Source organism: Pelophylax lessonae, assembly GCF_965119305.1.
Source record: "Pelophylax lessonae genome assembly, chromosome: 9".
In the NCBI taxonomy this organism is placed as follows: Eukaryota; Metazoa; Chordata; class Amphibia; order Anura; family Ranidae; genus Pelophylax; species Pelophylax lessonae.
Window position 1 is genome coordinate 240,198,048 of NC_138776.1, and position 26,570 is coordinate 240,224,617.

At 44.5% G+C, this 26,570-nt stretch overlaps 1 protein-coding gene across 1 annotated transcript in view; it reads left to right on the top strand.

Annotated features, from left to right (window-relative positions):
- Nucleotides 1-26,570, top strand: part of TCIRG1 (T cell immune regulator 1, ATPase H+ transporting V0 subunit a3) — an 85,736-nt gene that overhangs the window by 38,689 nt on the left and 20,477 nt on the right. The window contains exons 8-16 of the mRNA XM_082269235.1: nt 401-494; nt 3,526-3,732; nt 5,369-5,519; nt 10,901-11,040; nt 11,138-11,295; nt 11,410-11,503; nt 15,360-15,478; nt 17,930-18,143; nt 22,210-22,335. Of these exons, the coding sequence (XP_082125361.1) occupies nt 401-494; nt 3,526-3,732; nt 5,369-5,519; nt 10,901-11,040; nt 11,138-11,295; nt 11,410-11,503; nt 15,360-15,478; nt 17,930-18,143; nt 22,210-22,335 (1,303 nt within the window). The remainder of the gene's footprint in view (nt 1-400; nt 495-3,525; nt 3,733-5,368; nt 5,520-10,900; nt 11,041-11,137; nt 11,296-11,409; nt 11,504-15,359; nt 15,479-17,929; nt 18,144-22,209; nt 22,336-26,570) is intronic.

Consider the following 26,570-nt stretch of genomic DNA (forward strand, 5'->3'; position numbering starts at 1 on the left):
CATTCACAGAAGTGCGGCTCAGGAGTGAGCCTGTTTGAAAGCCCCCATAGCAAGAAGCTCGCTATTGGGGGGGCACTCGGCAGGGGGGAGGAGCCAGGACCTCCAAAATCATTACACAGAGCAGGTAAGTATAACATATTTGGTTTTTTTTTTTACAAATTTTTTTTTTAACCTTTTTAGAATCCCTTTAAATACTTAGTGTGATCTTTTCCCACCCTTTCTATTACATAAAGCTGCTTGGCAGCACTGAAAACGTACATTGTGATATTGGAGGTGAGGTTTTTTTTTTTTTTTTTCTGAATGAGACCTAACCTGCTCTCGTAGGCTTTGCATTAGATACATTGCAATGATTAATGAGCATATCATTATCTCTTTCATGCCATATTTTTACTCCTTGCAGTTTCCACTGTCATATTTATCCGTACGCTGATGATGAGACCGCCAGACTAGAAAAGCTGAGAGATCTCCTCATGCAGATTCAAGACATGCAAAAGGTGACTTGTGCTATCCGTCTTGCAAGGAATTACTTTCTTCTCTCTGTTTCTATATCTTATATATATATGTATATATGTATGTGTATATATATGTGTGTATGTATGTATATACAGTGCCTTGCGAAAGTATTCGGCCCTCTTGAACTTTGCGACCTTTTGCCACATTTCAGGCTTCAAAAAATAAAGATATAAAACTGTAATTTTTTGTGAAGAATCAACAACAAGTGGGACACAATCATGAAGTGGAACGAAATTTATTGGATATTTCAAACTTTTTTAAAAAATAAAAAACTGAAAAATTGGGCGTGCAAAATTATTCAGCCCCCTTAAGTTAATACTTTGTAGCGCCACCTTTTGCTGCGATTACAGCTGTAAGTCGCTTGGGGTATGTCTCTATTAGTTTTGCACATCGAGAGACTGAAATTTTTGCCCATTCCTCCTTGCAAAACAGCTCGAGCTCAGTGAGGTTGGATGGAGAGCGTTTGTGAACAGCAGTTTTCAGTTCTTTCCACAGATTCTCGATTGGATTCAGGTCTGGACTTTGACTTGGCCATTCTAACACCTGGATATGTTTATTTGTGAACCATTCCATTGTAGATTTTGCTTTATGTTTTGGATCATTATCTTGTTGGAAGACAAATCTCCATCCCAGTCTCAGGTCTTTTGCAGACTCCATCAGGTTTTCTTCCAGAATGGTCCTGTATTTGGCTCCATCCATCTTCCCATCAATTTTAACCATCTTCCCTGTCCCTGCTGAAGAAAAGCAGGCCCAAACCATGATGCTGCCACCACCATGTTTGACAGTGGGGATGGTGTGTTCAGGGTGATGAGCTGTGTTGCTTTTACGCCAAACATAAAGTTTTGCATTGTTGCCAAAAAGTTAGATTTTGGTTTCATCTGACCAGAGCACCTTCTTCCACATGTTTGGTGTGTCTCCCAGGTGGCTTGTGGCAAACTTTAAATGACACTTTTTATGGATATCTTTAAGAAATGGCTTTCTTCTTGCCACTCTTCCATAAAGGCCAGATTTGTGCAGTATACGACTGATTGTTGTCCTATGGACAGAGTCTCCCACCTCAGCTGTAGATCTCTGCAGTTCATCCAGAGTGATCATGGGCCTCTTGGCTGCATCTCTGATCAGTCTTCTCCTTGTATGAGCTGAAAGTTTAGAGGGACGGCCAGGTCTTCGTAGATTTGCAGTGGTCTGATACTCCTTCCATTTCAATATTATCGCTTGCACAGTGCTCCTTGGGATGTTTAAATCTTGGGAAATCTTTTTGTATCCAAATCCGGCTTTAAACTTCTCCACAACAGTATCTTGGACCTGCCTGGTGTGTTCCTTGTTCTTCATGATGCTCTCTGCGCTTTAAACGGACCTCTGAGACTATCACAGTGCAGGTGCATTTATACGGAGACTTGATTACACACAGGGGGATTCTATTTATCATCATTATTCATTTAGGTCAACATTGGATCATTCAGAGATCCTCACTGAACTTCTGGAGAGAGTTTGCTGCACTGAAAGTAAAGGGGCTGAATAATTTTGCACGCCCAATTTTTCAGTTTTTTGTTTGTTAACCACTTGCCGACCGCCGCACGACTATCTACGTCGGCGGTCAGCCCCTCACAGGCAAACTAACGTAGGGCTACGTTGCTTGCTTGTGAGGGTCTAGGGAGCGAGCGCGCGCCCCCGGGGGCGCGCTCCCGCTCCCGCGTGGTCACGGACCCCCCCGCGCGTGTGACCAGCGGACCCGATGTCCGCCGGTCACTCGGCGATCGGCGGGGGAGAGGGAGAATGTCAGGCAGCTTGTGTAAACAAACTGCCTGTCATTCTCCTCGCTGCAAAGACACTGATAAAACGGATCTGGTATGTAGATCCGTTGATCAGTGTCCTTACAGCTAGAGCCACAGCCAATCACAGTAGAAACCACGCCCCTAGGGACACACACAGCCCCTCCCTTCCAAATAAAGTTAACCCCTTCACTACCAGTGTATTTTTACAGTAACAGTGCATATGTATAGCACTGATTACTGTAGAAATGTCACTGGTAACCCCAAAAGTGTCAAAAATGTCAGTCAAGGGTCCGATCTGTCCGCCGCAATGTCGCAGTACCGCAAAAAAAATCGCAGATCGCCGCCATTACGCGTTAAAAAAAAAAACAACAAAAATGACAAAAATCTTTCCCTTTGTTAGTAAACGCGATAACTTTTGCGCAAACCAATCAAAATACGCTTTTTGCGATTTTTTTTTTTACCAAACATAGGTAGCATAAAACAAATTGGCCGAAAATTTTTAAAAATTTTGATTTTTACATTTTTTTTGGGGGGAATTTCATATAAAAAAATGTGAAAAATATTGCTATTTTTGCAAAATTGACGCTCTTTTTTTGTTTATAGCGCGTGATCAAAAAATCGCACAGGTGATCAAATACCACCAAAAGAAAGCTCTGTTTGTGGGAAAAAAAGGACGTCAAATTCGTTTAGGTACAGCGTCGCACGACCGCGCAATTGTGCGTTAAATTCACGCAGTGCCGAATCGCAAAATACCCCCTGGTCGGAATGGGGGTAAAATCTTCCGGGGCTTAAGTGGTTAAAGTTTGAAATATCCAATAAATTTCCTTCCACTTCATGATTGTGTCCCACTTGTTGATTCTTCACAAAAAATTACAGTTTTATATCTTTATGTTTGAAGCCTGAAATGTGGCAAAAGGTCGCAAAGTTCAAAGGGGCCGAATACTTTCGCAAGGCACTGTGTGTGTGTGTATGTGTGTGTGTATGTATGTATATGTGTGTATGTATGTGTGTGTGTGTGTGTGTGTGTATATATATATATATATATATATATATATATATATAATATAATATTTCTGATGAGGAAAGGATTACTATTGTATTTCCAAAATACTCCTAAAACTTTCAGAGCTGAGCAAAAAAAAAAAAGGCATGGGAGTGTTGCCCAACTCCTTTTGTAGCATCTAGCTTTTCCCAATGCTGTGAGTGCTCTTTAATGTGTATATATTTTGTCCTACAGGTGATGCAAGAAACGGAGGGGTTCCTAAATCAGGTTCTAAGTCAGGTTGCAGAGAAGTTACAGTTCTGGAGAGTTAGCGTGAGGAAGATGAAACACATCTACCAGATCTTGAACATGTGCAGCGTTCGAGAGCGATGCCTTATCGGAGAGGTCTGGTGTCCTGTTGGCGATCTTCCTCCACTGCAGGCGGCGCTGGCCCGAGCTTCGGTGAGACACTTTTTGGAAATGCACCCGTTCTGTGATAACATAAAATGATGGGCCTTTCTGCATAGAGGAAAGTGAAAAAATATTACTTGATCTGTAGGGTTATCTCACTGGTATTGAGATGTCCTGGGCCCCTTATTTTATTTTTGATTGGTTGTCACAGTGGTCACATGATTGGAAGCCGACCCCGATCATTAGTACAACGAAGAGCTGTCTTTGGCTTTGAGCACACTCTCAGCACCGAAATCTCTACCCCCCATAGAAGTATATGTGCAATGTGTGGGTGTTAAACCCCACCCTCTATGCCGCCGCACACATATGCATGAAGTGGGCGGCAAAAAGTTTAGGCTGAAGTTTGGGTAAAATAACTTGCCTTTAATCAAGTGTATCCTATGTCCTGCCGGCTGCTGCCTACACTGGCCATACACTAGTAGAATGTCATTTCAAAAGTTTATTTTTAAGAATGTTCCTTCGATATTCGGTGGGGTAAAATTACCATTAGTTTTTGACCACACTGGCAAGAAAATTAGAAGGAGCTGGATGGAAATTTTTTCTCGACAGATTAACAAAGAATGTGTTCTTCGTTCTGAAAAAAAAACAATCAAAAGTACGTCAAAAAACATTTGCTGTTAACATTCAGAAAATTGAATGTTAAAAGCAATGTTTTTTGACGTACTTTTGTTTGACATTCGTCATATCATCCAAGAACGAAGTCCCGTGATTTTCTGTTGCTCCGTTCCTTCTGTTATCAGCATGATAACTTCTGACAAGTTCTCCGACATAGGAGATAAAAGCAGCTGAAAATTTGTGCCGGGTGGGTGCTATAAATTAGCAGAGAGCTGGTCTATTCACAGCACAGCTCTGCAAGTATCTTCATTCTTCTGCCAATGTGGACAGGAGGTGTGTGCCTTTCCTCCAATCAGCTGACACACAGTGTATGCCAGGACTCCCCTCCCACAGCTCAAACAAATTGTAACACGATGTGCGCTTTCTAAAGGATATAGCAAGCTGAATACAGCAGATATACATGTAGAACTTATGTAGGGAGATTTGTCCCTACATAAGTCCCGTGATTTTCTGCTGCTCCGTTCCTTCTGTTATCCGCATGATAACTTCTGACAAGTTCTCTGACACAAGAGATAAAAGCAGCTGGAAATTTGTGCCGGAGTGGGTGCTATAAATAATTAGCAGAGAGCTGGTCTATTTACAGCACAGCTCTGCAAGTATTTTTGTTCTTCTGCCTATGTGGAGGGGAGGTGTGTGCCTTTCCTCCAATCAGCTGTCACACAGTGTATGCCAGGACTCCCCACCCACTGCTCAAACAAATTGTAACACAATGTATCGTCTGAGGTTGTTCAATTCACTGGGTTAATGTGAGGGTTTACATCCACTTTAAGGACTTCTTTTTGCAAACAACAGTCAAAATCTTTGTTTTTCTCCTTTTTATACTGCAAAAATAACTTTTGGAAGCTGTGACAATTTTGCATCCTGTAGCTGTTTACATTCTTCTCAGCTACAGGGACAGCACTGATCACACTTGGCCAGTGACCACCAAGGATCGAAGCAGATAACTTCCTAAACAGATGTTTACTTTGTTTTCTTTTAAACCAATATTATTCTACCCATGCGTTTTCTCTAGGAGAACAATGGAGGGGGCGGAGAATCTTTTTGTCATCGCATCCATTGTCCTGTCAGCCCACCCACTTTAATCCGCACCAACAAGTTCACTTCGGGATTTCAAGGGATTGTGGATGCTTATGGTGTAGCAAGTTACCAAGAAGTAAACCCAGGTAGGTTTTTCATTGGTGTTTTATACTTTAACTGTTATTTCTCAAGTCATCTTCCAGGACAGCAAAGACTCTCAGTGCTGTCCTGGAAGATTCCTAGAAATTGAGTAATCAGGTAACTAAAATGAATAATTAACTACTATATATTGGGGCAACCTACAGTGCTTGCCTATTTTATATAAATATTCAATAAATTGCAAAATTCCATAAATTCATATAAAGTGCATAATTGCATAAATAGTGACAATAAGAGTCGGTTCACACTAGCGCGACTTGTCAGCCTGACAAGTCGCGCTCCCTCGCGGTCCATTGACCGCTACAGGACCCGTTTTAATAGGAGCGACACAAGTCGCTCCGACTTAGAAAAAGGGTCCTGTACTACTTCGGGGCGACCTCAGAGCGACTTGCATAGACTTCCATTATGTGAAGTCCCTGCAAGTCGCTCCGAAGTCGTGGTGCATGGTAATGCACAAGTCGTAACCGAAGTAGTACAGAGTCGTGTCGCCCCAGTGTGAACCGACTCTAATGGTTCTCCTCTATAAATATAAATGCAATGTAATTATATAAATAATAAATAATTGTGATTCGGTGAATTTGGGACTGATAACAAAAAAAGTCCAGAAAATTGATAAAGTTCTTGTGCAAGATATTAACCACTTCTGGACCGAAAGGATTTGCTTCCCTAATGACCAGGCCATATTTTGCGATTTGGCACTGCGTTACTTTAATGGACAATTGCGCGGTGGTGCGATGCTGTACCCAAATAAAATTGACGTTCTTTTTTCCCCACAAATAAAGTGTTCTTTTGGTGGTTTTTGATCACCTCTGCGATTTTTATTTCTTACGCTATAGACAAAAAAAGAGAGACGATTCTGAAAAAAATTTTTTTTTCACTTTTCTTCTATAGAACATTCCCCCCAAAAAAATGTAAAGATCAAATTTTTTTTAACATCTTAGGCCAATTTGTATTCTGCTACATATTTTCGGGAAAAAAAAAAAAAAATAAGCGCATTTTGATTGGTTTGCGCAACAGTTATCGCGTCTACAAACTACGTGACAGATTGATGTAATTTTTATTGTTTTTGTATTTTTTTTACTATTAATGGCAGCAATCTGCGATTTTTTTTTTTTTTTTTTTTTTTTTTTTTTTTTTTTAGCAGGACTGCGGCGGACAGATCGGACCCCTAACTGACATTTTTGACACTTTTGGGGGGACCAGTAGCATTACTACAGTAATCAGTGCTAAAAGATGCAATGTTACTGTAATAAAGACATTGGCAGGGAAGGGGTTAACACTGTGGGTGATCAAGGGGTTAAATGTGTACCTAGGGGAGTGATTCTAACTGTGGGGGGGGGTGGCTTGTGAAATGATCACAGAAATGTGATCCTACATAGCAGGATCACAGGAGCTCTGTGATCATTCCAGAGAGAACAGTCAGCTGTGTCTACAACAGCTGACCTTCTTCTCTCTCAGCGGGGAGCGATTGCGGGTGCCAGGCGGCAATCGGTGCCGCCTGCCCCGTGTATCGGAGTCCCCGCTGCCGAGTGGGGGCGGGCGGCGCGCTCACCCCCTAGCTGCAGGCGCGCGACCGATGTATACCTACGTAGGTTCGCACAGGAGGGGCTGCCTGCCCGGTGGTCCTTAACCGGTTAAGAAAGTTCTATGCAAAAATAAAGTGCAGGTGCTAGAAGCAGTTTTTCCCCGCCAGCCATGTGGTGTCTGAACTTCACCGACCAATATCCAAAGGTGGCTATAGACGGGTCACTCACCAGATGTTGTTGGTCTTGACTGCTGTATAGCATCAAGACAGTGCAGCGCTTAGGTGGTCACCCTGACCAAGATAGATGTTGAATCTCCCGTGTCTTCACTTCACTCAGGTACGGTAATCTGTCCCGCTTTCCTTGCTCACAACGCTGGTGAAAGACAAAGGGAAGAGAAACTCCAGATAGTGTAGTATGTCTAAAAGCCTTTATTACCCATCCATGGGTTAAACAGTGGTAACAAAAATATTTAAAAGCAATGTGTGTGACTGGTCATGAGCTGGAGATGCAGTGGACTGCGGTGATTCCGGCTTGCGTTCCACTCTCTCCACGTGACGTCACTACATGCGTTCCATCTTCCTGTGGAGTGAGGGATATACCATAGGTATATTTATTGACACTATCAGGTAACTAACTCTGTTCTTATTAAGATGGCACATATTTTAAGATTTTCAAGGGGATTTGGTTTTAAATAGATGAGATCCTTTTAAAAAAATGGACCTTGCATAATATAATTTTTCTAAACTCCAGAAGTTCCATTATTAGGCTGGTGGGTGATCTGATCAGGTCTGCCTGTCAGTTTTTCAGGTGGAGCCTGATCAGACCAGCCAATGTTCTCTATAGAGTGGCGAATGACAGCGGACATGTGTCCCCTGACACCCGCCTACATCCCATCTGCCAAAAACAGACAAACGGGGGATCCATTCCCCATCCATCCAGCAGATTAGATCAGATGACTGTTGGATGGAAACAGACAGGCAGTCCGTATCCATCTAACTGCCCCATAGGGAACAGCGGGGCTGTGTCCGTGTCCCCTCTGTATAGCGGGACGGACATGGACCTGTCATACGCCCGATCAATGGGGATCAGTGGAGAGCCCCCCCCCCCCCCGCCCTGCTGAGCAGGCAGATGCGCTTTAGAGTCCGCCCTGCATTAAAGGGGCCTTGGACTTAAAAGTGGACATGTCTTGAATGACGTTTTTCAATTGACCTTGTATAATCTTCGGCCACACGTAATGCCTAAAGATTCCTCTGGCTAACTTCAGTGGGGCTCAAGAATGCACTTGTTGTCCCTGAGATTTTCATTGCCAATCTTGACTTGACAACACATCAAGCTCCGGCACATGTCCCCCACAATGCAGATGGCTCTCAGTAGATCAGTAAGATATTGCATTCTGGGATGTGGCCACTTAAAGCAGTGTTCCAGCCTCACCCCCTCCCCCTCCAAAAATTAAAAGTCAGCAGCTACACATACTGTAGCTGCTGACTTTTAATATTAGGACACTTACCTGTCCTGGAGTCCAGCGAAGGTCGGCACTGCAGCCGATGTTTCCATGCTGCCATTGCCGGTGAGGGAACCTGGCAGTGAAGCCTCGCGGCTTCATGGGCGTATCCCTAATGCGCATGCGCATTTGAATTGGCTCGGCGGCGGGGGAAGGAGGGGGGGCAAACTTCAGCGGGACAGTGTTTTTGACAGGTACCCCTCCCCCCTGAAAGGTGCCAAATGTGGCACCGGAGGGGGGGAGGGAGGAAGCGAATGAGCAGAAGTTCCACTTTTGGGTGGAACTCCACTTAAGTAGAACTAAAGGCAAAACTTTTTTTTGTTTTATTTTGGATGGAGGAAAGCCAGTCATAGATGCCTCAGACTATTCAGCAGTGTCGTGGAAATGAATAGGGCTTGGAGCATAGAAACCCGCTTAGTGCGCGGAGGATTAATACACACCAAACACTATTAATAGCTTGTACTGAAAAGTACAAATGTACCGCTTTTTTGTATAAAGTTTCCAAGCGCTGGCAGCAAAGAAAATGAACAGACACGCTGTAGTCAATTCGATGCTCTCTGGAGGGTTCCTCTGAGTAACTGAACTCCTCCAAGACCAGTAGATTTATTTAAAAAAAGGGGGTTACAGGGAGTGGCTTCAAGACCACCAATCACAGAACATGTATACATTCAAAGTACAATAGAAACTGTAGAGTGGATGTCCATGTATGGACACGGCCGAACAAAAGGGAATTCCAACCTTAGCACATGGTTTCCCATTGTTCACCCATGTCAAACCATAAACATGTACTCATGCTTTTTAGTGGGTCCAATCACATATGATTCATATATATGTATAAACCAAATGTGACAGTGACCATTCTATTTGTTCCAGTTGATGAGGCTTTATCTGCATAAGATAATAGCAGCGGTCCTTCAGTCACACCGATTGAATGTGACTGAAAGGTGCCATCTATTAATCTTGGTAAAATAAGAATTTCCATATCACAAACATAACTCAGCAGTACAGGGCACCGAACTGCGGATATAGATCTGTGCGATGGACTCTCTTTGCTACTAGTATTGTGCCATCTCACCCAATGGAAGGTTTTCACTAACAAGTCTTTCCTGCAATGACAGTTAAAGCGATAATCACTGTGAATAGCGATTATCGGTAAAGCCGACACTGGGAGACATTATGACTATTTAACTAAAGAAATGTCCACAATCCAATTTTCCACAACAAGCAGGGACTGGCCAAATTGCGATATATTTATGGGCAGGCTGGTTGTACAGAAGTCGAAGTTGAGTGACTAGAAGAATTTCGATAGATATAGCAGGCTGAAATCTAATGCATTGTTTTACTTGTTTGACAGTTATAGTGTATCCAAAGCCAATATCTTTTTTTTTTTTTTTTCTCCTGTCCAATTTGGGCAACAGGAACTTGGAGGAAGTCTCTTTTAAAATGAGAAATCCTCTATTAGGCAATTTTTTTTTTCTTCGACCACAGTCCGTGTTGATGGGGGAATCCCTTCTGACAGCCGGTGGTTTCCTTGCCATCAGAATACAGTGATCACTGCTGCCAGCTATAGCCTACACTACCACCGTTGACTAATGTCCTAAACAAGTTTGACTGACTAGCCCAGTGTTTCTCAACCTTTTTTCAGTTAAGGCACCGTTTAAAAATGATAGACCATCTCAAGGCACCCTTTTAAAATTATGGACAGTCTCGAGGCACCGCACTCTAAAATGTAAAAACGATTCTAATAGTTTTACACAATGCAGCAACATCCAAGTAGGATACCCAACGTTATAGGTGATGTATTCTTCCAATGCAAATACACTTTTGCACACTGGTACAGACTAGTATTCCAATGTTTCTCTTCTGCCTCTCTTTTATTGATCACCCAGCTAACGTGACCCCCAAAGCTGATGGAGAGGGTCAAACAAGGAAGCTTGCTATGCAGGCGACTGACATCCTCCTTATCAGTTTATGATGTAATTGGCCATTACATTGCCAGCAGCTAGAAGGTTGCAATGGTCCACGATGAAAACCTGTGGCTTTGTGTAGCTAAAAGGCAGGCTTCAGCCACACGCTGGTTTGTACACAATTTTTGGACAATTTTTAGGCATTTTGCCAAGGAACCCCTGAAGAAACCTCAAGGCACCCCAGGGTGCCTGGGCACACTGGTTGAGAAAGGCTGGACTAGCCTACAGCCACCTTCCCCCATTCAGTACTGTTCTGATAAGCCAGACATTTTTTTTTTTTTCAAATATATTTTCTACAATGATACATTTAGATTTTGGCTATGTAACATTTTTTTTTTTTTTTATTAATTCACCCCCTCTGTGTTCAATTTCAGCTCTTTATACGATCATAACGTTCCCGTTTCTTTTTGCCGTTATGTTTGGTGATGTTGGCCATGGGCTTCTCATGTTCCTGTTTGCTCTTTGGCTAGTTCTTGGAGAGGACAACCCAAAGCTGAAAAATTCTGATAATGAGGTGAGAGGCTGCAACATATAGGATGGATGGTGACTAATACAGGAGATATCTGGTTGTCTATTACATTTAATATATATTTTTTCTTGTGTCTGGCCAGATCTTCTCTATGTGTTTTGGAGGCCGGTATCTAGTTTTGCTCATGGGACTCTTATCCATTTACACCGGTTTTGTGTATAACGAATGTTTCAGCCGGGCAACCACCATTTTTCATTCAGGGTGGAGCGTTGCAGCAATGGCGAGAGCAAAGAATTGGACGTGAGTGGAGCAATCAGTAGAATGTTAAATGACAAATGTGACCGGTTCCCTTGTAGTGTGGGGAACGATATGATTGGTTTGTATACATCTAGCTCTAACATTTTCTCTATTTAGGAGTGATAGCTTGACAAACAACTTCGTACCTCCACCACTGGACCCCAATATAACCGATGTCTTCACCAATGTCTATCCATTCGGCATTGATCCGGTAGGGTCTTTTATTATTATATTACATTATGCTGCCTATTTTTTTCCCTTGTGGGGTTGCCATGTTAAACAAACTTCTACTACATGATGTTATAACTGATATTTAGATAGAAATAGTGCAATTTGGTCACAGCTATTGTACAAAATGCCAGGGATGGGTTCTGGCTGGAGAATCTATTTCCTTAACTATCTAGGTTGTGATCCTTTTAAAGGAGAGTTCAAGAGCCATTTTTGAGTACTCGGGGGTCTTGCCCATACAGGGTGAGGGATTCTGGTGTTGTTCAGTCAGAGAGGAGAGGACTGATTTACTGTACTCTCTGGATTGGAAAGTCCTCATTTTGGGATCTGGAATTTGGAGGCTCAGAGAGACTTTGGGTGAAAGAGCCTCAAAACCCTGATTACAGAGACTTTGTTCCTGAAAAGATTAAACTACAGTATCTGCAAGGGAAGCTTGGAAAGGAGCAAGAAGTCAGCATCGGTCTGTGGAGGGGTTCACAGCTGTAAAGAAAGTAAACAATGGGAAATAGCCACGCTAAACTTGAAAGAAATATAATAAAAAAATCCCTATAAGAGCAGCCAACATCAATCTGTTGATAACAAATAAAAAGCATAAAAGTCCAAATGCAGTGCTAAAATTAAGGCGTATGAATGCCTAAAGTCCACACAGAAAGAGGATGTCCTATCACCAGCAATCTTGTGAAATTATGGCACACACCACCAAAAACAGTGTCCAACAGAGGCTGCTTAACCAGACCTCCATTGGCATGGAGCATGTAGAGAAAAACACAAGGGGGGATCAGCTGTATGTAAAATGATGGTTCCTCCAGCTCCTCTCCAGCTCCTCTCCAGCTCCTCTCCAGCTCCTCTCCAGCTCCTCTCCAGCTCTTCTCCAGCTCTTCTCCCCACTCCTCCTCAGAATGGCATAAGTGTATGGAATGAGATGCCTAAGCTCTCATGGATGGGAGAACCACCATCAGGAAAACAAAGCACTGATAGTGAAGCCCCGTTGGCAAAACTTGAAAATTTATTAAAAGGGTACTTAGAAAAGTAAATGAATAACAAGCATCCAAATGTATAATACAATCGGCGCGGCTTCAAAGCGTACCGGTGTCATTGCGTCCCAGCTGATGCGTTTCATCCAATAGGATTTCTTCAGATGCCTCTGAGCAAGGGAGAGGGAGAAGCAGCACAAGGATCCAATTAGTTAATGTGCTAACAAGGAGCATGCTGAATAGAGGAGAGAGTAGAGTGACAGAGAGGGAATCACAAAGGACTGCTCCTTTACTGTCCAGTGATAGGCTGGGGGCAGGTACACAACGATTCTGCGAATAGGCTAATAATTGTTTTAATTTTTTTACTTTGGGTTTTGCTTTTTAGGCCAGTTTCCACCACAATTTCTGCTTCCAGATGTGTGCCTGCATGCGCGATTTACTGTGTTTTTGATGCGTTTAATGCATTTTTTTCCACCTCTTTTTTACTTCATCTCTATTCAGGACATGTGTTCCGGTGGGTCTCTGGTGGGTTTATATGCGTTCCAATGCTTTTTACATGCATTTTGCCACATTCCATTTAGAAAAAAATGCAGCATGTTCTTTTTTTTTTTTTTTTTTTTCTGGACCTGCAAGCACTGGTGTGAACTATGCCATTGGATGATATATAAACTACTTTCCATGTGTTTTTGATGCAGAAAAATAAGCGCACTGGACTGCATGTGGTGTGAACTGGCCCTATATGTGCAAGTTTGTATTCATGTGGCTGTTTGCCCCCCTCTAGCGCGCTGTCCCTGCTTGCTTTGTCTGCCGCCGCCATCTTCTCCTTGCTTGTCTGCCGCCACCATCTTCTCCTTGCTTTGTCTGCCGCCACCATCTTCTCCTTGCCTTGTCTGCCTCCACCGTCTTCTCCTTGCCTTGTCTGTCGCCACTATCTTCTCCATGCCTTGTCTGCCGCCACCATCTTCTCTTTCCTTTTGTCTGTCGCCACCATCTTCTCCTTGCTTTGTCTGTCGCCACCATCTTCTCCTTGCCTTGTCTGCCGCCACCATCTTCTTTTTGCCTTGTCTGCCGCCACCATCTTCTCTTTGCCTTGTCTGCCTCCACCGTCTTCTCCTTGCCTTGTCTGCCGCCACCGTCTTCTCCTTGCCTTGTCTGCCGCCACCGTCTTCTCCTCCTTGCCTTGTCTGCCGCCACCGTCTTCTCCTCCTTGCCTTGTCTGCCGCCACCGTCTTCTCCTCCTTGCCTTGTCTGCCGCCAACGTCTTCTCCTTGCCTTGTCTGCTGCCACCGTCTTCTCTTTGCCTTGTCTGCCGCCACCGTCTTCTCTTTGCCTTGTCTGCCGCCACCATCTTCTCCTTGCCTTGTCTGCCGCCACCATCTTCTCCTTGCCTTGTCTGCCGCCACCATCTTCTCCTTGCCTTGTCTGCCGCCACCATCTTCTTTTTGCCTTGTCTGCCGCCACCATCTTCTTTTTGCCTTGTCTGCCGCCACCATCTTCTCTTTGCCTTGTCTGCCGCCACCATCTTCTCCTTGCCTTGTCTGCCTCCACCGTCTTCTCCTTGCCTTGTCTGCCGCCACCGTCTTCTCCTTGCCTTGTCTGCCGCCACCGTCTTCTCCTCCTTGCCTTGTCTGCCGCCAACGTCTTCTCCTTGCCTTGTCTGCTGCCACCGTCTTCTCTTTGCCTTGTCTGCCGCCACCGTCTTCTCTTTGCCTTGTCTGCCGCCACCGTCTTCTCCTTGCCTTGTCTGCCGCCACCGTCTTCTCCTTGCCTTGTCTGCCGCCACCGTCTTCTCCTCCTTGCCTTGTCTGCCGCCACCGTCTTCTCCTCCTTGCCTTGTCTGCCTCCACCGTCTTCTCCTTGCCTTGTCTGCCGCCACCGTCTTCTCCTCCTTGCCTTGTCTGCCGCCAACGTCTTCTCCTTGCCTTGTCTGCTGCCACCGTCTTCTCCTTGCCTTGTCTGCCGCCACCGTCTTCTCCTCCTTGCCTTGTCTGCCTCCACCGTCTTCTCCTTGCCTTGTCTGCCGCCACCGTCTTCTCCTCCTTGCCTTGTCTGCCGCCAACGTCTTCTCCTTGCCTTGTCTGCTGCCACCGTCTTCTCCTTGCCTTGTCTGCCGCCACCGTCTTCTCCTCCTTGCCTTGTCTGCCTCCACCGTCTTCTCCTTGCCTTGTCTGCCGCCACCGTCTTCTCCTCCTTGCCTTGTCTGCCTCCACCGTCTTCTCCTTGCCTTGTCTGCCGCCACCGTCTTCTCCTCCTTGCCTTGTCTGCCGCCAACGTCTTCTCCTTGCCTTGTCTGCTGCCACCGTCTTCTCCTTGCCTTGTCTGCCGCCACCGTCTTCTCCTCCTTGCCTTGTCTGCCGCCAACGTCTTCTCCTTGCCTTGTCTGCTGCCACCGTCTTCTCTTTGCCTTGTCTGCCGCCACCATCTTCTCCTTGCCTTGTCTGCCGCCACCATCTTCTCCTTGCCTTGTCTGCCGCCACCATCTTCTCCTTGCCTTGTCTGCCGCCACCATCTTCTCTTTGCCTTGTCTGCCGCCACCATCTTCTCTTTGCCTTGTCTGCCGCCACCATCTTCTCCTTGCTTTGTCTGCCGCCACCATCTTCTCCTTGCTTTGTCTGCCGCCAGCATCTTCTCCTTGCCTTGTCTGCCGCCACCATCTTCTCCTTGCCTTGTCTGCCGCCAACATCTTTTCTCCTTGCTTTCTTCTGGGTTCCCATCGCTTATACAGTCACTATCAGGTTACAATATTATACTCACTGAAAATGTATTACAGTTTCCCTTAAACTTTACAGTAATCTACAATATAGGTGACCTGGTCCTATCTGCGAATTTAAATTTTTAATTTGTTTTCAATTTTTTTAATTCCAGATATGGAGCTTGGCCTCCAATCGCCTCACATTCCTGAACTCCTTTAAGATGAAAATGTCTGTTATTCTAGGAGTCATTCATATGTCCTTTGGAGTGTTTCTGAGCATCTTTAACTTTGTGTAAGTACCATTACAACATTCAGCTTTGTCTGGCTTGAAGTTGAACTTCATGCAAACGGGGCATTTTTTTTAATTTGCATGTATGCACAGGAAGAAGGGTTGGGGGGAGCCAGGAGTGCTTTTAGGTTTTTTTTTTTTTTTTTTTTTTTTTTTTTTTTTTATATAATTTTTATTTATTTTAATTTTAATGTATTTTTTTCACTTTTTTTTTTTTTTTTTTTTTTTCTCATTGAACTGTATTGCTATGACGAGAGGCTAACAATCCCCCATGTAAAAACTTGGGCCATGTGACGGGTCATCTTTATGGAGACATCAGGGGTCTATAAGACCCTTGATGTCTCTTCTGCCCTCCAAAGCAACTGCAACAACCAATCGAATGACTGCTCTGAAACCGGAAGTAATAAAGTTATTGTCTTTTCTGGCTTTTATTAGTGACATGCTGATAGGGGGATTTTTTTTACATGCAAAATGATTTGGATTTTGGTTCATCCAGACCTGGGATTTACACAGCACAGCCTTATCTAACAGGGCAAGAGACCTGATGTTTCTCGGCTGCAGTAAAAGCTGAAGTGTAATGTAATGCATATAACACCTTCCCTTGTTTCTCCTCACTCCCTGGTCAAAATGCAATTCATTTTTCAAATCATTGTTTTTAGGAAATACATTATCTCTTTTTGGGACCCATTGGTGTCATTACTGTTTTTTGTTTTTTGTTTTTTTTTGCTGATATTTGTTCAAGTTTGCTGGGAGGAGTCAACAGGCCTCCTGTAAACACCACAGCAGCCTGCCTCTGATCTTCTTTTTTTTTTTTTTTTCAAAAGCCCACTGCTTCCTGATTTGTATGAAAGAACACTTCCCCAGAGTCCCTTTGTATGTGCATATGTGCATGCTCCTCCCTGCTGGCAACTGGGTGCTGCAGACTTGGTATATAATCAAGCAGTCTATTAGAGTGTAATGAAGCAACTGTTTAACCGATTGCACAGCTAAAATCTGCACCACCTAATGGCCTGCATGGCAATCTAAAGGGACTTCAGTGATATGTTCTATCTTTTAACATTTGGGAAGACAAACAAAATGATGGCAGAGAGAGCCAATATCTGTGAGAGGTAGTCCAATGTCCATACCGATCAGGGGGAGAGGAGAATGTAATGGCTAAAAGTTGTTCAGACAGAAAATGCAGGCAGCTGCTGCAGTTTTAAATGGTTTATTGCGGCGATGCACAGTTAAAGGGAATTTAGAGTAATCAATTTAAAGGCAAGAAAAAACTTGCTGCAAGTGTAGAAAAACAAGGTAGGGCTTCAATTCAGCTTTAGGTAACATACAAGTCTTAAGGCCCGTACACACGTACCGATCGTCGGCAGACAAGCGTCGGCCGACGAACGATCTGCCGATTGTACGCTTGTTAGTATGATGCCTCCGACAGCCATCAGCGCACATTCTGCCGACAAGAATCTGTCATGCAAGCATTAAAATTTTTGTATGCCGACACCAGAGCGGCCGATTGTTCGCCAGTCAGTACAGAATTCGGCCAACAGACCGCAGATTTGCAAGACTGGGCATGCTCAGAAAAGAAAAAACATAGGGAAAGTTAACCATTACATGACATCACTTCTGCAGTCGGCTGTAGTCGGCGGACAAAATTCTTGTGCTGTCTTTGCACTTTTCAACAGACACCGACAGCCCGGGGACAAAAGACGGCCGATCGTTCACCGACGATCGGTACGTGTGTACGGGGCTTTAGTCTTTCTCGAGGCTGTAATTGGGCAGTGAAAGGAGAAGCAGCAAACTGATAAGGTCATCTCTCTGTTGCTTTTTTCTCTCCTCCTATCAGAATGCTGCTTGTTAGCACATGACCACCGCAGCATTACTGACTGGCCCTTTGTGCTGCTTTTCTCTTCAGTCTAAGCTCCTCTATACAGGGGATTACAGGAGGCTGATGCCAAGTCAAATTGTATTTCTTTGCTATTTCTCTATTTTAATCCACGTAAATTCACGTTTTGAATTTGATCTTATATGTATACCATTATTCCTTTAAAGCAGAAACTCCCACGTGCCCCACGTGCTCTACACCTATGTATATAAAGAGCAAGCTATGTAATGTCTGACATTCAGTTGGCCTATTCCCCACTTTTTTCACACCCAAGCCAGGATTTAAGCTGGATACACACTATACAACTTTTGTTGTTCGATTTCCTTTAGATTTACCATTAACTATGTAGTGCAAGGGCCTGCCTGATTGCATACAAATTAAAAATGTTTAGATTTGACCTCATATTATCTGGTTTTGGTAAATCTAAAGGAAAAAATCTAAAGACAATTGTATAGTGTCTATGGCCCATTAGACTTTTGCATACCATGCGTGTGTGTTTGTAGGGGTGGGGATAGTGGCTTTGTTTTTTTCTGTAGATGAGGGTAAAACCTTTTTGGTTATATTGATGTCTTCTCTTGCAGTCACTTCAAGCAGAAGTACCGTATCCTCCTGGTGTCTATACCAGAGATGCTCTTCCTGCTGTGCCTCTTCGGATATCTGGTGTTCATGATTTTCTACAAGTGGTTTGCATTTGATGCCAGTCAAGCTCAGTCTGCTCCAAGCCTACTCATCCATTTCATTGACATGTTCCTTTTCACTAAGAATAAGGGCAACATAAACCTCTATACAGGGCAGGTGAGCTTTATCCGCCATTTAAACAAATTCTCCATCAGCAGTGTTTTTTATCATGGCCATGTGATATTTTACGTTTTTGCTGTTCGATGTGCAAAGAGAGATCACACAAATATTTATAAGTATAACATTTAATAAAACGTAATTGCCGATACCGATGATAGAAAATATAACAAGAATACTTAACTAAAGATGCTGTTTCCACCACGGAGTCCTGCCTGCTTACGTAACATGGCACACATGTGATCAGACGCATGCATGATTGCAAGCTCTGATAGACTGAGATCTTACTAGTTTTGGCTGTGGTAATATAGGACTTTGCAGAGATTTATGCAGTGTAATAGTAGATTGTATACATCTATCCAGGAAGAGATATCAATGGCAGAATAAGTTTGGGGTATTGTAACAAGTGTATAGCTTAAGTGGAGTCTGTATATTGCTGGAAACTCTTTTGTAGATCTACAACTAGCCATACACTAATAGTTTTTATTTTTTTTTGTTCAGCCAGTGTGTTGAATGAAAAAAACGAGGTGGACAGAGAAATCCCCACCACCAGGACACTAGCAGCTCCTGTTTCTATCAGAATACACTGATCGACAGCTGCAGCTGATTGGCCTCAACTGCTGATCAAGAAAAAAATTCCAGCTTGAAAGGGGATGACTGGTACCTGCTAAACTGGCCAAATTAGGATAAATGTATGGCCAGTTTTAGATGGGTATGTGGAATTTGAAAACCGCAGCACGTAACATTCTCAAAACACAAATGATCAGTAGCATAAAGAATTACTGTACATGAGTTTTAAACTACATTCAGATGGGCACTTTGGCCTGGTGCAAATGGCAGTGGCAGTAATTTCTTGATTCCTGCTGCTGTTTTTGACACCTATGAGCAGCTAGCTGCGCCCTCTTAGTCCATACACAGGAATGACAGGTAGCCAGTGGCCACAGCTATTCATGGCTGTTCAGAAAGCCAGCGATCACCACAGGTAATTTCTGGCTGTGCGAACAGCCACAAAAAGTTGCACCTATCTGCAGCTGGTCATTAAGATGTACGGCTGAGGTCGGCAACCCATCGTTCATGGCGTCATCTGCATCCATTCCTATGAGCTGCCTGCATGCAGTTCTAAAGCAGAGAAAGTGGCTGCACAGATACAGTTGTCTGTCAAAATATACCATGCATCGAAAAGCAAGTGTTCAGATTCCAACACAGACAGTATTTTAATCCGTGCACCTTCTCCTGCCCACATGCCATATTATGAAATCTGACTGTGTCAGTTCAGCCACTGCATCTTCACTTGCTTCTATAGGCTGCCTGCACACAGCCTTGAGGTGGATGCTGACACAGCAAAAAGTGGCTCTGCAAGGGTGCCTGGCGCCAGAGGTTGGGCGGGCCGGCCTGGGGCCAGAGGTTGGGCCGGCAGGCCTGGGGCCAGAGCTTGGGGGCCAGAGCTCGGGCTAAAACGCTGTATGCCTGGGGTGGGGGCATGGGGTGTTCGGGCGGCGACTGGGCGATCGGCTGTGCAGGGGGGAGCTGTACCTGGTGGGGGCTCCTGCCAGGGGCCCCCTTTCCTGCCTCTCAACATTTTCTGAGGCCTAGGGATCCCTCCTGGGTCCCTCATGGTGCCGCCATTTTGCTGTAGCCTGTGCTCCAAGCACGGCGGCCATGTTTGTGTAGTCCGGAGGCTATTTTGCGGTGGTTTGTTATTGAAAATAGTGGTGGCCATGACAGTGGAGCCCTGTAGGGGGCAATTTTGGCAGTGGGAGCCCCTCCTCATCCCCTGGTGCTCACTCCTGGATCTTTTCAGTTCCTGATCGCCGCACATGGAGTGCAGAATTATCCCGCTGGCTGCAGGTTCCTGTTTCTGCTGGGTGGTGAGTCTGGTGGGGTCCTCTCCCTCTCTGCCGAAGATCAATTAGGTGCTCTGTTACTGACGACCGAGTAGTGCTGCTGGAGAGGTGGGGGTGTCCCTTTTTTAGCAGTGTTTTTGCACCTTTTCTTGTGGGGTTGCCCTTTTGACTCACGGAGACTTTTTGGAGCACATTTCCCCACCTGATCCCCTCTCAGAGGCTGCGGGACCCTCCGGGTCCCAACCATCAATCAATGCACTGATGGCAGTCCTGGAGTCCTTTGTGTGGAGGTGGTTTTTGGGTGACGGGCTAGCAAAAAGCACCCCCTGCCTCATCTGTTTCCTCAGATCCTGAATATGGTTTGGCCTCCTGAGTACTCAGATAGTGAGGATGATTCCTCCACTTCTGCAACCGTGCACGAAAAGACGCTGGTGGATGCACTGATTGTATCTGTGCATGAGACCTTAAAAATGGAGGATGCAGCCGAAACTGCAATGGAGGTGTAGGTTCAGTTTGGCACTCACAAGCCATCCAGATCGACATCAAGGATGCTTACCTTCACATTCCATTATGTGCCGGTCACCAGCGCTTCCTCCGCTTTGCCGTGGGAGAGGAGCATTATCAGTTTGTGGCGTTACCCTTTGGTCTCGCCTCTGCTCCTTGGGTCTTCACAAAAGTGATAGCCCCGGTACTAGCATTGTAACGCCACCGGGGGATCGCCGTACTGGTGGTCTTCTTTCAATAGCCCTTGGCCACACACTCCCTGGTGCAGACTTTTCTTCAGGGAGTTCGGCACTTGGCTCCACCAGTGCGGTCTCCGTTTACCATCTTGGGACCTCAATTTGGTGCTCTCAGTCCTCGAGAAGCCTCCCTTTGAGAATCTTCGGGAGATTCCCCTTCTTACGCTGTCCCAGAAGGTGGCCTTTTTGGTGGCTATCACTTCTGAGCGAAGGGTGTTGGAAGTGATGGCATTATCCTGTCGTTCACCTTACTTGGTGGTTCACAAAGATAAGGTGGTTCTTTGTATGCCTTGGATGTGGTTTGGGCGATTAGGGTGTACCTGGCAGCTATGGAGTCTTTTAGGAAATCAGACTCCCTATTTGTCTGCTTCCTCTGCAACCATTTCCAGATGGATCAGACAGACGGTGATTCAGGCCTATTCCATCAAGGTTCAGGTTCCTCCTTTCCCTGTCAAGGGCGCTCAATGCCTCCTGGGCCTTCCGTCATCGTGCGTCAGTGTCACAGGTTTGGAAGGCGGCCACCTGGTCGTCAGTGCACACTTTCACAACGTTTTATAAAGTGGATGTGTTGGCGTCTGCGGATGCTTCTTTTGGCTGCAAGATTTTGCAGGCTGCTGTTTAAAGGACCAGGTCCTCCTTGAGGGTGTATTGTTTTTTTCAGGTGAGCGCCAGTTGTTTTGGATGAGCTCCTGTTTACCTGGTTGGCTATGGTTAGCCTTGAGAGTTTATTTTTCACTGTTCCCACCCCTTATGTTTAATACTGTATTGGGGCGTCCCAATGATTGAGAAGATCAGGAGCTGTGTCCGTCAATGAATACAAAAAAAATTTGGGATTTTTGACCTACCGTAAAATCCATTTCTCTGATGTTGATTGATGGACACAGCACCCACCCCTCTGTGGAGTTGTAATTCTTCTGACACTGCTTGTAACAAAACTGAGTACCTATAGCAGAGAGAGTATACCCCCTGGGACTGCCCATAGGCGTAGCCAGACTTTTTTTACGCCTAGTGTCCTACTCCTGTAGGGGGCAGTATAACCCAGTGGTTAAGAAGATCAGGAGCTGTGTCCAGCAATGAACATCAGAGAAGTGGATTTTACGGTAAGTCAAAATCCCATTTTATTGCACTGTTAGTTTTTATTTGAACATTTTATTTTAGTAGGGGAGGGAAATCACTGGCTTAAACACACACTGCACTTTAACACTTCATAATCCTTTAATGGCGCTGCCCGTAAAAACGATTACCCTTCAATGAGCATTTGGACAGCTGCCCCCCATTTTAGTGGATATATAAAAACTGTGGTGCAGTAGGATGAGGAAGTAGGATTTCTGCTTTTGATATTCTTTTCTTTCATTGCGTTTTATATAATGGTAAATTAAAGATGCAGATTTGAAAATTTCATAATGTTGCCATTGCATCACACAAAAGGCAAGTCCAGTGCACCTTACAAGATTTGCATATAATTCTTGTGTTCTCCTGTAGGAAATTGTACAGATGACTCTAGTGATTGTTGCTGTGGCATGTGTACCAATTCTGCTCGTTGGGGATCCCCTTTACCAGTACTTCCAGCACCGTAGGAAAAAAAGAGCAAGGCGAAATATTGGACAGGTAAGACACTAATCTTTAAGTAGAAATGTATTTCCCTTCAGTAGGTGCAGCCCTGGATCCCTCTGAAGAAGTGCAAGGGGCTTTGTTCCCCCGACTTCACCCAAGCTGCTTTCCTTTATTTCTTGATGCACACTGATCAGTCCTAACTTTATGACCCCCCCACCTAATTTTGAGTGGGTGCCGCTTTTGCTGTCAAAACAACCCTGACCCATTGAGGCATGGACTTCACTGGACCACTGAAGGTATGCTGTGGTATCTGGCACCAAGCTGTTAGTAGCAGATTCCTTAACCACTTTAGGACCGGAGGATTTTCCTGCTTTACGTCCAGGCCACTTTTTGCAACTTGGCACTGTGCGAATTTAACTGACAATTGCACGGTCATGCAACGCTGTACCCAAACAAAATTTACGTCCTTTTTTTTCCCACAAACAGAGCTTTCTTTTGGTGGTATTTGATCACCTCTGCTCTTTTCATTTTTTGTGATATTAATAAAAAAAGCGACAATTTTGAAAAAATAACAATATTTTTCTACTTTGACAGTTAAAAAATATCCAATATATTCGATTTTTGTCATATATTTAGGCCAAAATGTATTTAGCTACATGTCTTTGCCAAAAAAATTCTCAATTCAATGAGCGTATTTTTAACCACTTTAAGACCGGAAGATTCTACCCCATTCCTGACCAGGCCATATTTCGCGATTCGGCACTGCGTTACTTTAACGGACAATTGCGCGGTCATGTGACGCTGTACCCAAATTAAATTTATGTTCTTTTTTCCCCACAAACAGAGCTTTCTTTTGGTGGTATTTGATCACCTGTGCGATTTTTACTTTTTGTGCTATAAACAAAAAAAGAGCGACAATTTTGAAAAATAACAATATTTTTTACATTTTTTTTTATATGAAATTTCCCCCCCAAAAAATATAAAAATCAAAATTTTACATTTTAGGCCAATTTGTTTTCTGCTACATATTTTTGGTAAAAAAAAATCGCAATAAGCGTATTTTGATTGGTTTGCGCAAAAGTTATCGCAGCTACTAACTACGGGAAAGATTTGTCACTTTTATTTTTTACTAGTAATGGCGTCGATCTGCGTTTTTTGCGGGACTGTGACATTGCGGCGGACAGATCGGACCCCTGACTGACATTAACACTTTTGGGGGTACCAGTGACATTACTACAGTAATCAGTGCTAAAAATATGCACTGTTACTGTATAAATGACACTGACAAGGAAGGGGTTAACACTGGGGGTGATCAAAGGGGTTAATGTATGCCTAAATATGTTTACTGACTGTGTGGGGGATGGGTTCTGTGACAGCTACAGTGCCTTGCAAAAGTATTCAGCCCCCTTGAACTTTTCGACCTTTTGCCACATTTCAGGCTTCAAACATAAAGATATAAACTGTAATTTGTAATTTTTATTGCTTTTTTTTTTTTTTTTAACTAGTAATGGCGGCGATCTGCGATTTTTTTTTTTTTTTCTTTTTTTTTTTTTTTTTGCGGGATTGCGACGGACAGATCGGACCCCTAACTGACATTTTTTGACACTTTTGGGGGTATCCGTGACATTGCTACAGTAATCAGTGCTATAAATATGCACTGTTACTGTAATAATGACACTGGCAGGGAAGGGGTTAACTTTATTGGTGATCAAGGGGTTAATGTATGCCTGGTGCTTACTGACGTGCGTGGGGGGAGGGGACTGTGTGACACAGGCACAGATCGCATGTTCAGCTATGCTGAATCCTGTAATCTGTCACTGTCTGTCACATAGGAGATCCGCCCGCTTTGTTTACACAAGCGGGCGAATATCCTCACTCGATCCCCGACGATCAGGGAAGAGAGGCGGTGATCACCATCTCTCCTCCCCTGGCCCGACTCCAGCTGTGTCTGAATAAAGCGGGAGCGAGCCTCCGGCGGCGCGCGCGCCCACAAAAAGGGAGGAGTCCAGCGACGTAGGTCTTACAAAAAACACCAAAAATGACAGAAATCTTTCCCTTAGTTAGTAAACTCAATAACTTTTGCGCAAACCAATCAAAATACGCTTATTGTGATTTTTTTTTTTTTTACCAAACATAGGTAGCAGAAAACAAATTGGCCAAAAATTAAAAAAAAATTTGATTTTTACATTTTTTTCATATAAAAAAATGTGAAAAATATTGTTGTTTTTTCAAAATTTACGCTCTTCTTTTTTTTTTTTTTTTTTTGTTTATGGCGCAAAAAGTAAAAATCGCACAGGTGATCAAATACCACCAAAAGAAAGCTCTGTTTGTGGGAAAAAAAGGACGTAAATTTTGTTTGGGTACAGCGTCGCACGACCGCACAATTGTCAGTTAAATTCGCACAGTGCCGAATCACAAAAAGTGGCCTGGACGTAAAACAGCAAAATCCTCCGGTGGTAAAGTGGTTAAGTTCTGTGGCTGCTTTCTTGCTTGCTATTTTAGTAGCACTTCAACCACTTATCAAATTATCGTAACAAACATCCGGGAACTCAAGTAGTAAAACAAGTTCACAACTGTTTGCTACTGTTTTGTTTATCTGGCTACCAGCTATCTGGTAAAAGTGATCTACCTGATCACTTTTATGGTACTGTGATAGTGACGTGCCCTCCCATGGTTCCCTGCCATAGTAGGAGTGTGAGTTGAGTGACTGCCCTGAGTCTGCTGGGGCTGTTGAAATCCTATCTAAGATGTCTCAGGGCTTTTAGATGTCTACACAAGGGAGCTTTGTACAGGTAAAATAAATAAAACCTTGGATTGAGAGTAACTTGGTCTGAGAGTGTTTTGCAAGACAAGCAAATTTTTTAAATAAAATTTGACTGAGAATAAAAGAAAAGAGAGGTGGTTCTAAGTGTAGCAATATGGTTACATTTAATGAAGGTACAACATTTAGAAACTCACATTGTTGATGATTAAAAGAGGCACATCGAAGTATGCAGGCATCTGGGTGAAGCTGTACACATAGACCATCCTCCATACCGCCATCAACGTCCTCTATTCCACACTGTGCTCCATGAGCACTTTAAGCCTCGCTTTCAGATCGCTCTACTGCAGGGTCTTCCCGGTCACGATTGAAGACTGACAATGGTGAGAGACGGCGGTGAGGAGGATGGTTTGTGTCAGGGGTGAGGAACCTTTTTTCTGCTAAGGGCCATTTGGGTATTTATAAAATCATTCAGGGGCCGTATACAATTATCAACTTAAAAATGAGCCTGTTATATTTGGTCAAACATTTAATTAACTCACCATGTAATGGCTGAAACTGCTTCTCTTTGGTGAGGTGTGTGATGTTAGCTGGAATTGATGATGATGATGCTACTCACAACTGGTTTTCCATGTTTGCGTCGGTCAGTCTGGAGCGCACTCGACTCTTTGTGGTGGTAAGTTGGTACTGCTGGTGGGTACAGCTGGCTGGTACTGCTGGTGGGTACAGCTGGCTCAGGCTGGTACGACTGGCTTGTACTGTGCTGTGAGTACTGCTGGCTGGTACTGCTGACACAGGCTGGTACTGTGCTGTAGGTACTGCTGGCTGGTACTGCTTGCTTAGGCTGGTACTGTGCTGTGGGTACTGCTGGCTGGTATTGCTGGCTCAGGCTGGTATTACTGGCTAGTACTGCAGGCTGGTACTGCTGGCTGGTATTGCTGTGGGTACTGCTGGCTCAGGCAGGTACTGTGCTGTAGGTACTGCTGTGGGTACTGCTGGCTGGTACTGTTGTGGGTACTGCTGACTCTGGCTGGTACTGCTGTGAGTACTGCTGGCTCTGGCTGGTACTGCCGTGAGTACTGCTGGCTCTGGCTGGTACTGCTGGCTCTGGCTGGTACAGCTTGTTCTGGCTGGTACTGCTGGCTATGGCTAATTGTGCTGGCTCTGGCTGGTACTGCTGGTTCTGGTTGGTACTGCTGTGAGTACTGATGGCTCTGGCTGGTTGTGCTGGCTCTGGCTGGTACTGCTGGTTCTGGCTGGTACTGCTGTGAGTACTGCTGGTTCTGGCTGGTACTGCTGGTACTGCTGGCTCTGGCTGTTACTGCTGTGTGTGCTGCTGGCGGGAAATGCTGGCTAGCAGAGGTGCCACGCTGGAGGAAGAGGCAATGTTTCCTGTATTGGTCACAGGCGGAGTTCATTTGATGTCACTCTGCTGTGCCTCACTCAGACTGTCAGAACAGAGCCAGAACTATACAGGAAGCATCAGCTCCATTCTGACAGATCAGCTGAGAGACCCAGCTGCATGGGG